At 37.8% G+C, this 16,372-nt stretch overlaps 1 protein-coding gene across 2 annotated transcripts in view; it reads left to right on the forward strand.

The window, feature by feature from the left end:
* Positions 1–16,372, forward strand: part of LOC132201108 (contactin-6-like) — a 159,363-nt gene that overhangs the window by 88,084 nt on the left and 54,907 nt on the right. For both annotated transcript variants that reach the window (XM_059627020.1, XM_059627019.1), the window contains exons 2-3: positions 1,200–1,332; positions 3,039–3,250. In XM_059627020.1, the coding sequence (XP_059483003.1) occupies positions 1,200–1,332; positions 3,039–3,250 (345 nt within the window). The remainder of the gene's footprint in view (positions 1–1,199; positions 1,333–3,038; positions 3,251–16,372) is intronic.

Raw genomic sequence — 16,372 nt, forward strand, 5'->3', positions numbered from 1 at the left:
ATTACCCCCCTGGTCTTGCAGTAAAAGAGCCAACTTTTCAATTTGCACCGTGCGCTAGCAAAGCAGAAAATTCCTGTGCAAATCCCACTGCACCCAGTGGCATTGCTTTGGAAGCAGCAGTCAGTTGTTGCTTTTTGCCCCTTTTTCCGAACGGTCGAACTCTTTCCCTTGCAAAAAGAACCAGTTGGGCGGATGAAGTGCGCTCGTTCGCTCTCTCTTCAAACAGGCTGATATCAAAGAGCTAATTGTAATTTGCTGCAAACCTCGGCACAGAGACTAATCAAATTCCGTGTATTTGCAATCAAGAAGTCTTAAATAATTAGCAATTTGCAATTAACTGTTATAACTTATTCTTTTTAACAAATAGTTTAGAAACGATTTTTTTGTTCATTGGCTAGGTTTAGAAAGCATACAGAATTAAAATAAAACCAAAACAGTCTGGAAATTTAAATTTAAAAAAAAAAAATCAACAATTTTCCCTGTCTATAAAGAAATGAATATTTTTTATGCTTCTACTAAAGTAAAACTTTGGGCCAACTGGAAATTAAATTTAACATTGATCTTGTATCGGTATTTTCAGTGTTCACAACTCTAAACTTGAAACATGTGTTGAAATATGAAGTGTCATGCGCACCCTTAGGGTTAAGATGTTGTAGCAATTATTATTGGTTGCTGCCGGAAAGAGCGAATAAATCACTATTTCCTTGATTCATATTTATGTTGGCGAGCTTACCTAAAACGGCAAATAAAGCCGCCAGAATAATTTGTACTGCGTCAGAGAGAGTTGTGGCGGACTGATCGATACTCCACTTGTTCCCCGGTGCCGCGCCCGGCTCTCGTTCTACTCGGAATGAGCCGAAATTACGCTCGCGCGCAAATAAAGAGGAAAAAAGTTTTATGGTGCGGTTCGGAAACGCGTGTTGCAGCCCTTTTGACATTCTATATGCCTAATTTGCCGCCGCCGCTGGGACTTTTCATCATAAAACTGCGGTGAAATTGGATGGGTTTGGTTGTTCGCTCTCCCTCTCTGTAATTGACCAAAATCACAGAGCACCAGAGCGGAACAAAATTTTCTTAGTCAAAATGATCGGCTGCGATATATGGAGTTTCGCTCTCGTTCGAGGAACAACTTTTGACTTTGGATCGCTGCTCCTCGTTTGTTTGCAGATTGAACTAATTAGCGTCGTTTTATGTTACAGGAAAAGTGTCGGAGGCGTTGGCTGTTGCCGGAGGCATCGCGAAACTTCCCTGTGATCTGAGCTTGCCAGCACCTGGCGACAAAGTTCAATTAATAATATGGTACTCGGGCACCAAGGATTCGCCAATCTATAGGTAAACTTTTGAACAAACTCTTACCTAGCTTAATTGCCATCGTATCTTTTTAACCGACAATGGCAAGATGCACAATTATCAGAAGTTTCTTCCTTTTCTTATCAGTACAAATTTATTCGCAAAATTTATAATGACAAGATTTAAATTAATTAAACGGTATTTTAAAATTCTAATGAATTAAAAATTAAGACTTTGATTCTTCCTCTAAATTAAAAGTAAAATAGAATTTCTCAAAATATTATCCTTTGCCTTCTAAATCAGAAATACTTTTGCAACAAAACAGTAGAATTCCCAATCTTTCGCGAGCTCATGTTATTCTGATAAGGAAATGATTTACGCCTGCTCCTTTCAACGGCGAAATTTGCCACATTCGGCGTTATCGCGCCAAGAATTTCCTTCTGGTCCAAAGTTGCAGGCATACGCCGCCACTTTTCCCCCATTCTTCAGTCGCCCGCCGGTTTCTCATAATAATAATAAAGTGTGGCGCGGCACAACTTGCCGCCGAAGAAGAAGTGCAAACTTTGGGCATCACTTTTCTTAAGACTATTAATCCCCCGCCAAAGAATTAATAATGACGGCGGCATTTTCCTGCTCCTCCCCCGCCTCCGATTCCCGAATAATGTTACGAGCTAGCACGAATTTGCACTAGCTGCGGAAGCATAATGGCGCATTGAGAACTAACTAACTAACCAGCCAACCCGAGGGAGGTATAAGATGGTGGTTACCAAATACGTTATGGGCAAGAAGCCATGGACGGGCAACTTGGAGTTGACCAACTTGCTGCTTCTTGAAATGTTTGGTCTGAAGGGCGGAGTCTTTTTACTCCAACTTCAAATCTTAGTAGTAAGATTTATTTCGGAGACTATTTTTATTATTAAAAAAAAGGAGATTAATAATTTTGACTTTACATATATATAAAGTAAAATATAGTATTACACAAACAAACCATTTTCAGCAACGATGATTAAACAATATCGAAAGTTGTTCTTAAAGACTTGTTTATCAATTAAATAATCAATATTGAAATTAAAGAAAAATATTTTAATTATAGATTAAAAATTGATTTAAAAATACTTTTTCTGTGAAAAAATTAATTAAAAAATGGAAATAAAACATTTTTAAAATAAAAATTTAAATAATGCTGTTGGTAATTTAAAATTTTTTAATTATATTTTAATATTTAAAATTGGAGAAATTTTAAATACAATCAAACAAAAGTTTCATTGTTTTTCTCACAGCAATTTAAAAATGAGATTAAATAAATAGAGCTTTGGCAAACCATCATCATTGCTTACTGTGCACAACACATTAGACTAACGGCAGGGCCAACTTAGGCTGATGCTGGTGATGATGGAAAGTGTATGTAATCATCTCTCGGTGCGCGCTCCTCCGCAAAGTAAACCCATTGTAGGGAACAATAGTTGGCGCAGTAAACAATGGGCGATAAGACTTGATGCCGGTTGATGCTGCGCCGCCTTGCTTCTCGCTCCCTCTCCGGCTCACACCCCCGTATCGTCTTTCTTACCTGCCGGCTAATTAGAGGGCCACCAAAGGGTTGGCGGCAGAGTGCAGCGGACCATTAATTTCGGCCATGCGCGATTTATGCTCAACTTATTTTAATTGCAAGAGGAAATCTGCGCCATTTTCCGCCCGGCCGATTTTCTTCCTCTGTGCGTCAAATTAACCGGGATTGCTTCCGCTTTCAGTTTGGACTTGAGGAAAATGCAAACGCCCGACGACGGCAAACACTGGTCGGACGAGCAGAAACTTCAGGGCCGCGCCTACTTCCGCATGAATGAAGAACCCGCCAGGCTGACCATCGAGGACGTCAAGGAGAACGACCAGGGTCAGTACAGGTGCAGGGTGGACTTCAAGAAGTCACCAACCAGGAACTCGCTAGTCAACCTCACCGTCATCTGTAAGTACAAAATTTTTTAATTTTTTATATTTTTCATTTACTTTATTTTTACTTGAATTTCTTCTTATTTTCTTCGTTTTTTTTCATGGGGTATCTAATTTTTACGGCTCGGAATTTGCATATGAATTACACATAATAATACTTTGGAATTTGGAAGAACTGTTTCTTAATTGGATACTGAATACGCTTCCTTGTTAATTTTAGCAGTCCTATGGAGTGAATAAAAAATATCTGAAAATAAACGGGCCATCCAGTCAGGACAAAAAGCACAATTTTTCAAAATCCTAAAAATACATATTTTAGACTGGAAGGCTCATTATTTAATCCGGCGGCAAAGAGCCATTTGGAAACCGCACTGAAACGAAGCCAACCGTTTTTGAACGCGGAGCCAAAAATAGATTTTTCGCACGCTCTCGCCGCGTCACCATAAATCCGAGGCGCGGATGAAGAGAGAGCCATAAATTGTGCGGGCTGTTGGCACTTGTGCATGAGCCAGGTGCGAAGTGTGTGACGCCGTCGAGCGACAAACAAAAATTCGTGTCGCCAGTAATGATATTTGCGTGTTTGCAATTAAGGCCGGCGTTCCAATTACACACGCGCCGCCATTGTCCTGTGTTAATATTTGTCGTGGCTGCTGCTGCTGGATGTTTGCCGTTGGACGGGGTTTAGCCGGCCGGGCACTCGGAAAAATGCGTCTTAGAGGCTGCGGTTAGTTTGTTTACCTGCTTCTTGCGACGGTCGTCGTCGCTCCGTTAAGAGGATTAGCCCGCAAGTTTCACACCTTACCACCCACGACAAAGCCTGCAGTTAAATAAGCTTTATGACTTGCAAAAGCAGACGCTGGCAGGTAGGCAACCGGCCAGCCTGCCCCAGGCACCGCGGATAAACTTTGCGTTAATCCTTTCGGAATAATCGCATGTGCATTCATTGACTTTGTGTGTGTTTGTATTAACTGCGTCGAGCGGTTAATTAGCATACGCCAGCTTAACTTGCAAACGCGGTTTCGACAAAAACAAAACACGGTGCAATTCTTGAAAACAGAATTAATTATCATTTGAAATAGGAGTTTGAGCTCAGTTACCAATTGTTTTTTAAACATATTCATGACATTAATATAATATTTAAAATTTGAACAATCGTGTATAAATAATAATTGTACTATTATTTATTTATTTATTCTCCATTCAGGTTCAGGTATTATTATTAAATTCCAAAATTATTTATTTATAAAGACTCATTTGATGGCTGATTGTATACTACAGATGATATTCAGATTTTTTAATTTTTATTTTGCATCAGCCTCATAATTTATTCAATATTCTGCATCAAAATTTATAACTAAAAGTTAGAAGTATTGTATTTCCAAGGAAGCAGACAACCATCTATTTAATTTAAAACTACACCGACTTAGCCTTGCAACTGCGATTATAATCACACCACCTATTAATCATAGCCATTTACTCTAACTTGTTCTTAATCTTGACGTGAATCTAATTCCAAGAGTATAATTATAACAAAGTTATCAACATCAAAGCTCGCTTAATCTCACGCAGCCCATTCTAAAAGAGCATAACTAAAAAACGACTTTGAGCTAGATTGCATCTTTTAAAAGGGCACTTAAACTGAAAATAAAATTAAAAATCACTTCTTCAGATTTTGAGAGAGGCTTTCTTTTAAATGAGGCAGCTCGCTCTCCGAAGTTGGCAAACAAATTAGAATCTAATTATTCAATCCTCGCGACGAAGTGGAGTTTCAGCTGGCAAAAACTTTTAGAGTTTTCGCCGGAGAGATAAATGCTTTAATCTAGTGTAGACGGGCGTAATATACTTCTGCAAGCCGTGTGCCGCCGCCGTAAAATAAAATTCTTCCAAACTTAGTTCAGCGACGCGTTTACGTAAAAAGCAGGCAGTGCCCGCCAAGTTTGCAACTCCGTGAAAAATTTACAAAACCGCCTGCAATGCCTTCAGCATGCGGAAATAGGCGCTGGCCTGTTGGCCCTGGTGGCATAAATTTATGCAAAACTTTCGAAATTAAAAACTCATTTAAGAGGCAACTGCTAGAGGCTGTCGAGGTGGAAAATAAATTCTCCTACTTCACCGAAAAAAGTTTTTTTCAAACCTTTACATACGCCTTGCCAAATATTTCTTCCTCGGAGAAAAGACTTGTTGCTGTTCTGAAATTAGAAAACGGCCTTTTTTCAAGTCAAAGTATTTTCAAATTTAAAATTTAATAGAACTTTGACAATTAATAAAAAAGTAACCACTAAAAACAGGCCAGCGAGATTCTCTAACTTAGTTTTTAGAAATAATTTCTGTAGAGACAATAAGGGGTAGCTTCCGTTAATCTTAGAATGGAGTTTTTAATTATTAACTTTGCTTCTCAGGAAAATTTGAATAAATAAACAATATATTAAAATATTCTAGATTTATGACATTTTAGAGAATTTACATTTCTTTTTCATTCCCGTTTCTCATTATCATTCATTTTAAAATATTTTTAGTATCCTATTATGTAATTTTATCATTATGTAGAATATGCAATTTAAAGGAAACTAAGAACCCAAGTATATATATTAAAAAGGGAAAAATCATGCCGACGCAACAAGTATGTACGTGTATTTTGAATTTAAATGGCCTTAACGCTGGTTTTCCTGGTGAACTAAATAAATAAACACGCACGAATTCCATCGGACGGAAAAAGCAGTCGCCGTGCAAACACCGCGGATCGCAAATATTTGGAATAACAAGCAAGGTAGGGGCCGCGCGCATCAAAGATTAATCCGCAGCGGAAACAAACCGGCTATGCTGTTTTGCAAGCGCGTCGCGGCGGCTCCTTTTTCTCTATTTCTTTTTGTCCGACGTGCGCGCGGCAAAGGGAATCGCTAATGAGACCGACAGAAAGAGCAAGCGACTTTCTGAGAGCAGCAAAATCAATTAGAGATAGTGCGCCGCCGAATTCCTGGCCGCGGCCAAATGGCAACGAGTTGCTTTTGTGCAAAATGGTGCAGAAGCTCGGCGGCTTTCCGGGCGGCTCGATAGCGTTTCATTCGACAAAGGTGCGCCGCTTGGATTAACTTGATTGTTGAAGGGGCACGCGGCGGTGTTGGAGTGCGTCAGGCTTTTTCTGCGCCAATACGCGCGCTCAACCCACTACCAAACTGGCCGTTCGCTGTGGTCCACAGAGAGCCGACGATGCGTGTCTTTTGTTGCTAAAAACGTTAAAATTGTTACTTTTGCATTGGAGTTTTTTTTTTAAACTTGTTTCTCTTTTAAATTTCAAAAATTTTTATTTTATAAAAAAAAATGTTTTGTTCACTGGAAATCAAGCATATATATTTTTAAATCTTTTAGGTTCATCTAGAAAAGCTTCTAAAATAAAATAAATTAATTAAAATAAAAAAAAATTAAAAAAAATATATCAACAAAAAAATTTAATATGGGATAAAAAAAGGATCAAATCTTATTGTCAGTCATGTTTTAATTTAATAGAAAGAAAGAAAAAAATCCTGCGTCTCACACATAATTACATGTAAAAAAACATGTAAAACTTAATTAAACTGCAATTAAATATTAAGCTGTATACTAAAAATTTAGTCAAATAATGTTATGACTAGTAACACAAATTTTGTAACCCCAAAATCCAAACAATTAATTATTGACTGTTTCATTTCATGGATTGAGCAACAATTATTTGTTTGGATTTTGGGGTTAAAATATTTACAGTAATAAATATATGTATCTCTTTTAAAATTTTCATTACCAAAAGTGTTCCCATCAAAGATCTGTCCGTGTTACGTAACACGGTTTAATTCTCTTAAACCGCATCTTGCGGCCGAAAAAAAAATGAAGCATCTTTGCCTCCTTTGCTTTCTACAAATCAGTGGTGATTGCGCGAAAGCATTCGAAGAATTCGCGCGAAACAAGTAATCACCCTGAAAGGTTTTCGTCATCGTCGAGCGTAAAATCTCGGCAATTGTTCCGTCTGGAGAGTGTAAGTGCGGCTGCCGTATCAAGTACATGAAAGGGAAGGAACATGGCGGAGATATTTTCGGCAGTGCGGCAGAAACAGAAAAATAAATTGAAATGCTGCCGCGCTTCTCTTGTAATCTTTTTCCGCCTTCCTCCTCCGGCACCAAAGAAAATCTCGTCTAATTGCAGTCGGAAACGGTTCCTTTGAAGCACAGGCCCGCACCATTAAAGGCGCACAACACACTTCTTTTCTCACTGGCCACTTTGCCGGACCTTTTTTCGATTAATTTTAGGCGCCATTCAGAGATAGAGAGGCGCATTAAATTTTAGCACCTCTCTAGCGGCTCAAGCTTTATTGGCTCTGGCGAGATCTAATTACTTGAGATTATGTCATAAGCCCAAATGACTTTTCAAGCAGTCTGTCTCACACTCGACTTCATCTCTCAGCCTCTTTTGTCACTTTTCAGTTTATTGATTGGTATGGGGAGCCGAGGAAAAACAGGAACGCGCACGGGTGGCAAATCCGGCTTTTTAATTAAAGCGGCCGCCGCGCGTGACAACGCCTGGATTTGCGCTGACGTTCGCTGCGAGCAGGTTGTTTTTCCAATCACGCCACTTTCATCGGCTGTTGCTTTTCCGCAGATGGAAACATAATACCGGAAAGTTGTTGCCGAGGTTCGCGGACACTCTTTAAAAAGAAAAATTTATAACAATGCAGGACTGCCTTTTCATTCCACACCCAACACATTTGTTTGATGTTAGATAAAAAGCCCTAAAATGCAATGAAAGTTCAAAATTCTTAAAAAACAATTATGCAAAATAATCTAGTGGAATGAAATCGTACATTAAAATTTCAGTGTTTTATTGGCTTCTCACATATAGAGGTATTGATTTTTTTTTTACTAAGAACTCAGAGGTCGGAGATCACCCTGTTGCAAAATTGGATACTGTTATTAAAGATGATCCCATAGTGAATGATAAATATACCCACTCAATTTAATACATAAAAAGACGACCTTTAAATATTTGAACAATGAAATTCTTTTCTCATGAAAACCATTTTAATTTATATTACTGCATCCTAGTAGTCTATTACATAATATAATAGAATAAATACAATAAAAATAAAAACAAGAATGAGATTAAAACAATAATTTTCTTGTTTATTTTTTAAATAAATTTCGATTTTTAAATTTTTTAACTATAATTATTAATCTCTCTTGCTTTTTGCATGCATTTAGAGATAATCAATTTTGTTTATCTTGAAAAATAAAAATTTTTATGTGCAATTTTTATTTATAAAAAAAAATGCGAGGCTTATGAGAAATGAAATTTTTTACCCGAATTCAGAAGTTTTTAATGGAAACCACAAACTATAAAACATTTTTCTATAAATTTATGCAAAGATCTTCCAAGAAATGAAATTTCATTTTATCTTTCTGCCTTTTTATTCTAAATGATTTTTTAGTCGAGGCAAGAAACTTCTCGTCCTTTCACATAGAGAGCGAGAGACACGCTATTAGAGCAGAGGAGATGAATTTCGAATTCCTCCTAAATCTTGGCAAGGGCACGTAGCGTGATGCGCTGCGAATAATTTACGAGCGAGCTCCTCCGTGTGTTCGGTATAAAATTATTATCATTTGCAGTTATTGCACGCGGTGTATCACCTTGTTCGGCGTGCGAAATAAATTCGCGAGCGGCCCCGATAAAACGCGGCCGAAAAAAAATACATTACACTCGACGTGCTGGCGGGCGAGCTCTATATACATTCGAAGCCACTTGCGCCCTTTTTTATCCGAAACCACAGCCTAATAAATTCCATGCAGGTCCATTTTCAGCATTCATTTACCATTATACACCAGCGGCAGAGGTTTATTTTTTTTTTGCACAAAAAAAATATAAAAGGAGTAAAAATGCGCCAAAGCAAAGGGAAAAACAATGTACGTGTGTTTTCATGCTCTGGGCGCCGGCCGCCGTCTGGCGTGACCAACCGGAGCAAATTTATTTTAAATGTACTCGCCACCGCCGCCGCCGCCACCACTATAGTTGTGTATTTGAGCAATACTGATATTTTATTTAATGCGCGCCGCTTGATCCGCAGATGAGCGCGAGGGAGGCGCTTCTGCCTGCACGGAAGCATAAATTTTGTTTTGCTGGCCGGGATTTATTTATTTATCTCTTCGCCCCCGCGTTGTGAATTAAACCGGCGCTTGTTTTATTGCCCGACACTTTTGTAATCTATATGCGGAGTGAACCCTTTCATAACTGAATTATGAAAAAGAGCGGAATTGTACGACAAGCATTTAAGCGACACGCGAGTTTTACGGCAGGTTTTGTTGAATTCAGGAAATTAAAAGGATTAGTCGTAAAATTGCACACAGACATTCGCGCTCACAATGCAAAGCCGCGGGCGATGAAACGCCGCCGTCGCCCCTTCTGTGTTTTATTGTTTCATTTCGCAAGTTGCGTTGAGGGAAATTAAGCAGCAATTTGTGTGCGCTCATTAATGCGGATGTCTTGCGCAATTGTTTTTTGACGTATTTTTTTCTGCTATGACACATTATTTTATATTATTAAATAAATTATTTGATAAGGGGCAAAACTTCTTACAGAAATATGTTTGCAGCTCTCTCAATTTTGGTTCTGAATGAATCAGAATAATAAGTTAGCGAGGAAATTAGAAAGTAAAATGTAAGAGAAGGACAAGATATTGAATAATTCCTAAGACTGACTCATTGAACCCTAAAACACTAGAAATCTTTGAAAATTTTCGGCATACAAAGTTTTTCAGTGTAATATAATTTTTCTTTGTTTTTATTCTCCATTTTTTGTTATATTTATTTAATCAATTTTAAATATCAAGAATGAAAAATTGGCAGATTTTGTGTTTCGAGGAGAAACAAAGGAAATTTATTTAGGTAATTAATAATGTTATTAATTTTGTTATTTTGAAAAATGTTGGACTTAGTAGGTAAAAACCAATCAAAATGAAATTTCCAGCAAAATATTTACTCTTTGACACTCTTAGAGTGTAGAGTGTATATTTTATTTTTCCCAAGTTGGAGATTTTGAGTAAACAAAAGAAAAGTGAAAAAACATTGATTATTTTCTTAGGTGATGCCATGCAAGTATTTTGTCTTTAATTAATTTAACCAATGTTCCTTTGCATATTTAATATAAATTTTTAATACCTGCACCGCATTTTTAATAAGACTAAAACAATTCATGCAGGGTGCATCCAATTTAATTTTGCGTGGGTTCTTCGTTTAATTACACTAGACCGCACCTGGGTAAGCTGCAATTAATTTTTGAGACTCGAGACTTGGGTGGGCAAAAACGAGAGAATTGCCAGTGGAAAAAGCCTCCCTTGCACCTCCTAATTAACAATTCCGCCAAATTGCCGGTCCGGCTGAATTAAGAGCGTCGGCCTAGTTTCGGCGCGGCGGGTGCCGCCGGAATGCATTATGTTTTGCGCCGCGGCAACTTAATTTGCACGGCGGGCACCAAAAACCAAACAACCCTTTGCCGCTTTTTGCGCGCGCCTTCATCAGAAAAGCGGCAAAGCACTATTTGTTTTTCGCCCACGCTCTAGCTCTTTTAATACCCGGGACTGGAGATGAATTTGCCTTCGACGCTCACACATGCTCGCCCGAAAGCCCCTTGACAAGTACATACAGTGCGCCCTCGTCGGGGCATAAACAAGGCGCGCGCGCGTGTGTGTGTATCTTTCTCAGGCGAGCGCTGATTAAGTATTCCAGGCAGTGCCCTGCAAATTGCATGTATCAACACTCATCTGCATTTCCAGGGCCCATTCGCCACTTGAAAACTAACTAATAAAAAGCAGCGGCCACTACACATGCGAGAGTGTTTTGTTGTCGCCCAACACGCACCAATTTAACGTCAAACTCGCTGCTCGCTCTGAATTAGGGTCATTTATTCTGGTTGCGAATTCCCTGCAAATTCAATCATGTGCCAGCGAGGTGACGGAAATGCCAAATCTTCGTATTTATTCAAGCTGAAAACTTGTAGACATTTTGAATTGTCGCTTTGTGCCGCTGAATTGGAATAATAACTAACGCTTGATTGCATAATTTTTCCCAATTTTTGCTGACACCATTATCCGTAAATTGGTGATTATTGGCACTTTTTTCTCTTAATAAGAGGACAAATAAATCAAAAACATTTATTTTGTAATTTTTCACTGCCTTAGCCTATAAAATTTGCTCTTTAAACTGTGGATTGTCACCTTCATTTAATTATTTATTTGATATTTTTCATCACAATATTTTTAAGAGATGCAAAATAGGTTAATTGATTATTGTATTATTGATAACTTAAAAGTGGAATTGAAATTAATTTCATGAATAACATATAAAAAAATCTATCAACAATTGTTAAAATGAAGTCTTAGTTAGCTAAGTTTTGATTTAAATTAAAGAACACACAATAATTTATAATCAGACTTAAATGTCTAGAAATTATGGCTATTAATATTAATATTTTTTTTTTATTTCGGTTTTTTTTTTAAATAATACTTTTCTATTGACTTTATAATGCAATCTAAAGATCATGATAATGTTATATAATTGTTATGAAGAGAGAAAAACTGACAGAACAACAAGGCTGAAAAATTAATATGTCTCAATGGTTTATTGAGTTTTGTTTGCTGCTTTGTAAATTAAGTATTGCATTATCTTTTCAAAAAAGTTACGGAGTAAATATTTGAATAATAATAACAATAAAAATCATTCATTCATAGCTGCCTTCCTGGAATGGAATAAGTATCAAATAAAAATTGATGCTTGCAGAAAATAATTTTATTATTATTGACGCGTGTGTCACCCAAACAATCTGAATTGATTCACGTTTTTCCATGGGAAAAATGTGCTAATCTCGTTTGAACTAACGGTTTACAAAAGCAGGCCGTTTCAATTCAGGACCGAGTTGGTTTTCCCAGGGCTCCAATCAGTCTGTGTGCCATTATTCGCGAATCAACAGCGCGCGAGTGGCGCAGCGCAAATGAGCTATTTAATGTTGCCGCGGTGCAAATTAACTTTGCATGCTGCTCGCGGCCGAACACAAACACGGGGAGAGACGCACAACGGCGCCGCAGACTCGCGAGCACCACCCACCTAATTTCCTTTCGCCGCTCAATGAATAAGCGACTCTCAAATAATTAGAGAGGCAAGAAGCGATCACGGCAATGCGAATGAACACACACGAGTCAGTGAATGCTTCGAGTGCGTATGTGTGTGGTGCAAGTGGCACTTACGGAGCGCGCATTATTTCCTTTGATCTCGCTCGGATTGGCTCCTGAGTGCGGCCCACGTTTGATTTGGTCGTCGCCGGTGCGTACAATTCGTTTTCTCAAAAAGAGACGCATTTTGCGGTGGAAATTTGAGTTCAAAGCAGTAAAAACAGTTTTTTTTTTGCTAGCGCAGCAAGTGTACAAATGAGAAATTCGAGATCAATTCAAACGATACATGAGATCTGATACCAATGAAAAAAAAATCCTTTTTATATAGTTTTATGTTCATTTTTCATTTTTTTTTGTGAAATTATAAATTTATTCTTTTGCCTTGAAGAATCTTCAGTTGCATTTTGCAACAAATACGTTTGATTTTTAACTAAATTAAGTTGCTCCAAAAAGAATAAAAAAAACGAAAGAGAATTACTAATATATATTTTTAGTCTATTAACGGCCTTCTTTGATACCTGGTTTGAGTTTCAATATAAACTCAATATGAATCAATCCTCGCCTGTACCTGGTCAACTTCAAAGCATTTATTTCCCTTTTTTTCAACATGTAGTAACGAATTTTTAAAGGAATTCAATTAAATAAAGAATAATAAAAATATCTGATCAATTACAAATATTATTGAATCAGCAAAGAATTTCCATCTGCGACAACTTTCCTGAATCCGCATTATTTGCTCTAATTCAACAAGCTCTAAAATCATCTCTTATCTTTCCCCACCAAAGACCAACTTCGCACGCTTTCATATACTATACACTTTCTTACAGGGTATTTGCATTTACGTGCACGCTCATTATTTTCTTTGATCATCTTGTATATTATGCAAAAGAGCTAGAACATTAAGAAACGCCCACATTATCCAAGGGTGGTGCTAAATATTTTTGCTCCACATATCGTCACACCGTTCTCGTTCTCCGAGAATGTGTGTTTGCCGAAGAAGAACATCGCGCGTCTAATGCTGGCGGGAAATGATGGAAGCAGATGGAAGTATGTTGCCGGAGTGAGTTTCGAATTCAAAGCTCGGCGTCGTCACGTGCGATTCAATCAAGCGAGGCACATTTGCAAACTCCTCTACATTTCCCCGAGGTCTGCATGCACAAGCGATGAGTTGTGATTTTCCACTCGAGCTACCTGCGATGCACAGCGCGCGCGGCAATATTGAATTACTTCTGCTTCGCTAAAGTGATACACTTTTATTGTTTGTTTTCTCTCAATACACAACTCAAATAAAATAAAAATGCCATTTAATAATGGAAAATATTTGTTTTGGAGTTTCATTTTCAATATTGTCTTATTTCAATTAACTGCGTTGCGTTCTATTATAGCTCAGCATCAATTGAAATTTCATTAAATTTCCTCTACTACTATAAAAAAAATGTGCCGATCATTGTGTAAATGAATTACAATGGAAATTCAATAACTTTTCAATTTATCGCTGACCATTTTCAAAGAAAAAGAGTCTGATAATCAGGACGAAATTGGAAAATCCCAAAATTACCGTTAAATTCGGAAGGAGAAAAATGTCAAAAAATATTCCAGTTATTTGCCCAAGAAAAAATCTACTACTTTTACCACCTTAAACAATGTAATGAGAATATTAAAATTAACAGAGAGTAGTGCAGTTGAGCATTTGTATTCATGTATGCGTGAAATGTAATGTCCGCTGAAATTTATGCCGCGCACTTTCACTAAATCCATGCAGATAAAGTAAAGTGTGTGCATATCGCAATAATCCCATCAAGCGAAACATCCGAATGGGGCTAGGAGGGTTCTTGGCTTTCTGTCGTCATCACTATTCATGGCCCTCGAATGCGGCGGGAGCCATTTAGGTGTCAGGTGAAGAGTAAATACGTAGGTCGTCGGGTGTTTTGCCGAGTCTAGGCCTTATGCAAATTGTCCGAGGCATGCAAGCATACATACACATAGCTGCATGGGCAAAGTTTCAAAATGCTTGCAGCTAAAGCAGCTTAAATTGTAAATGTCTGCGCTTACGGGCTGAGGCGAATAAAACCGACCTGCTTGCACCACCGACCAACTTCGTACACAAACCGGCAAGCAGATGTGCTCTCTGCAGAAACTAACTCTCTTTCTCGCTCGCCTACTCCAGCATCCGGCAAATAGAACAAAAGGGCGCTAGAGAGAGAGAATCGGCTCCTTTCGCCCAAGTTGGCACGCTCAAATTTGATTATTTCGCTGGTTGATAATTAAGACGGCCGCGCGCACCACTGCAGCTCAAGTGCGAAACAAACTCTGTGAAATGAAACCCGAGTAAAAGCAGAACCTGCAATTAAACTTTATATAATTATCATGAAATTCAGTTGAAGTTCAACTTTTCATTAAATAACGCAGATAACTATTTAAATTATTGCCAAATTTTATTTTACCTTATGTATTCATAATTCCAGCTTTAGTATATTCCAGACTATGTTTTTTGGGTTGGAAATATTGCGTATTATATGCACTGGCTGGTTGCTACCGGTTTATTATTGGCGATGTTTAGTATCACTAAGGCAATAAATATATTATAATTATATTATATTATTTATATTATTATTATTAATTATTGGTGGGCGTTTTTCCTACAGCTGATTGTCTGCTTCCTTTTACTTTTATTGTCGAGTTAGTGTTTTTGTGTTTTGCGCTCTCTCAAAATTTGTTTCAATTTTGTTTCGGTGAGTTTTTGTGTGTTTTTCTTGGTGTTTAATAATAAATTATTGGCAATTCTTTCCATTCACAATCCACGTAAATGGTTAAATATGGCTGTTGAAACAGAAAAAGACTGGAAATTGAATTGAATAATTTTTATTGACTTTCCAGTGTTAAAATTTAGCAACGGAAACATTGAAAATCATCATTATAACATCAACATGTACGCAAATACTCCATTTTTGCCATGTCAGCACCTCCGCCTGCATTTGTTTGTATTTTAAAAAAGCAACCGATTTGTTTTCATTTTTCACGGCAGGAGGACCCCGGAGCACTTGAAGCTCTTCCGCCGAGCTTTTCTTTTGTGTGCCTCTGCCGATGTACTGCAGACTCGGAGAGTAATTAAAATTACGAGAGGTGCGTGGGGCGAAAGGTGCAGGCAGGGGTGCAGACTTTTGTTGTATATCCTCGCTTTTTATTTATATTTCGGTGCTCGCAGTGCTTTGTTGAGCAAAGTTTTCCCTCGCACGTATATATTTCTATGAAATTATGAATCAAAAGCAGAGTGCTAAGTAAGTGGAATGTATTATAGGCTCGGCGGAGGGTGCCGTGAGCTCTTTGTCCGACTCCTCTTCTCATTAAGGGGATATTCGGGAAAGCGCCGCACATGACTCATTTTCGATTCTCTGTGTGACTGACTTTGTTAGTTGGCCTCTTTGACTGCCGATTGAAACCACTTTCTCCATGTATCACATTATTGATGTTCCGCTGAAAGTCAATGCCAAGTTGTTGACGCTGTTTGGTGACAGGAATTTACTCATAGAAGACTCTAAAGTGCTTTCGTGACTGAAATTAGACTTTGCTTAAGCTAACATTGACCTTTGGGATGATTCTTTTGGAAGCCATGGGAATCGGCAGCAATGATTTTGCTTTAAATTAATATTTAATCCATGGTTTATATATTATTAATTAAATATTAAATTTTATTGTGCTGAAAATTAAAAGTTACACATTTCATGCCAGTTTTTATTTCTTTGATTTTACTCCTCCATTTTAACTTGTAAAGATTAAAAACGCTATAATTTTGAGGTAGATTCTTGATGTAAAATTATCTTTCATGCTTACCAGGCAAAATCGATGGTATGTATTTCGAGACTCCTTTAAACATATCGTGGCGGATGAATCTCTGGAAGAAAAACCAACTTTCTGCGTGCGAAGTTGAAATAAGTTTGGGTGCGAGAAAAGTCAAAC

Source organism: Neocloeon triangulifer, unplaced genomic scaffold (genome assembly GCF_031216515.1).
Source record: "Neocloeon triangulifer isolate White Clay Creek 2 clone unplaced genomic scaffold, ASM3121651v1 ptg000014l, whole genome shotgun sequence".
Classification (NCBI taxonomy): Eukaryota; Metazoa; Arthropoda; class Insecta; order Ephemeroptera; family Baetidae; genus Neocloeon; species Neocloeon triangulifer.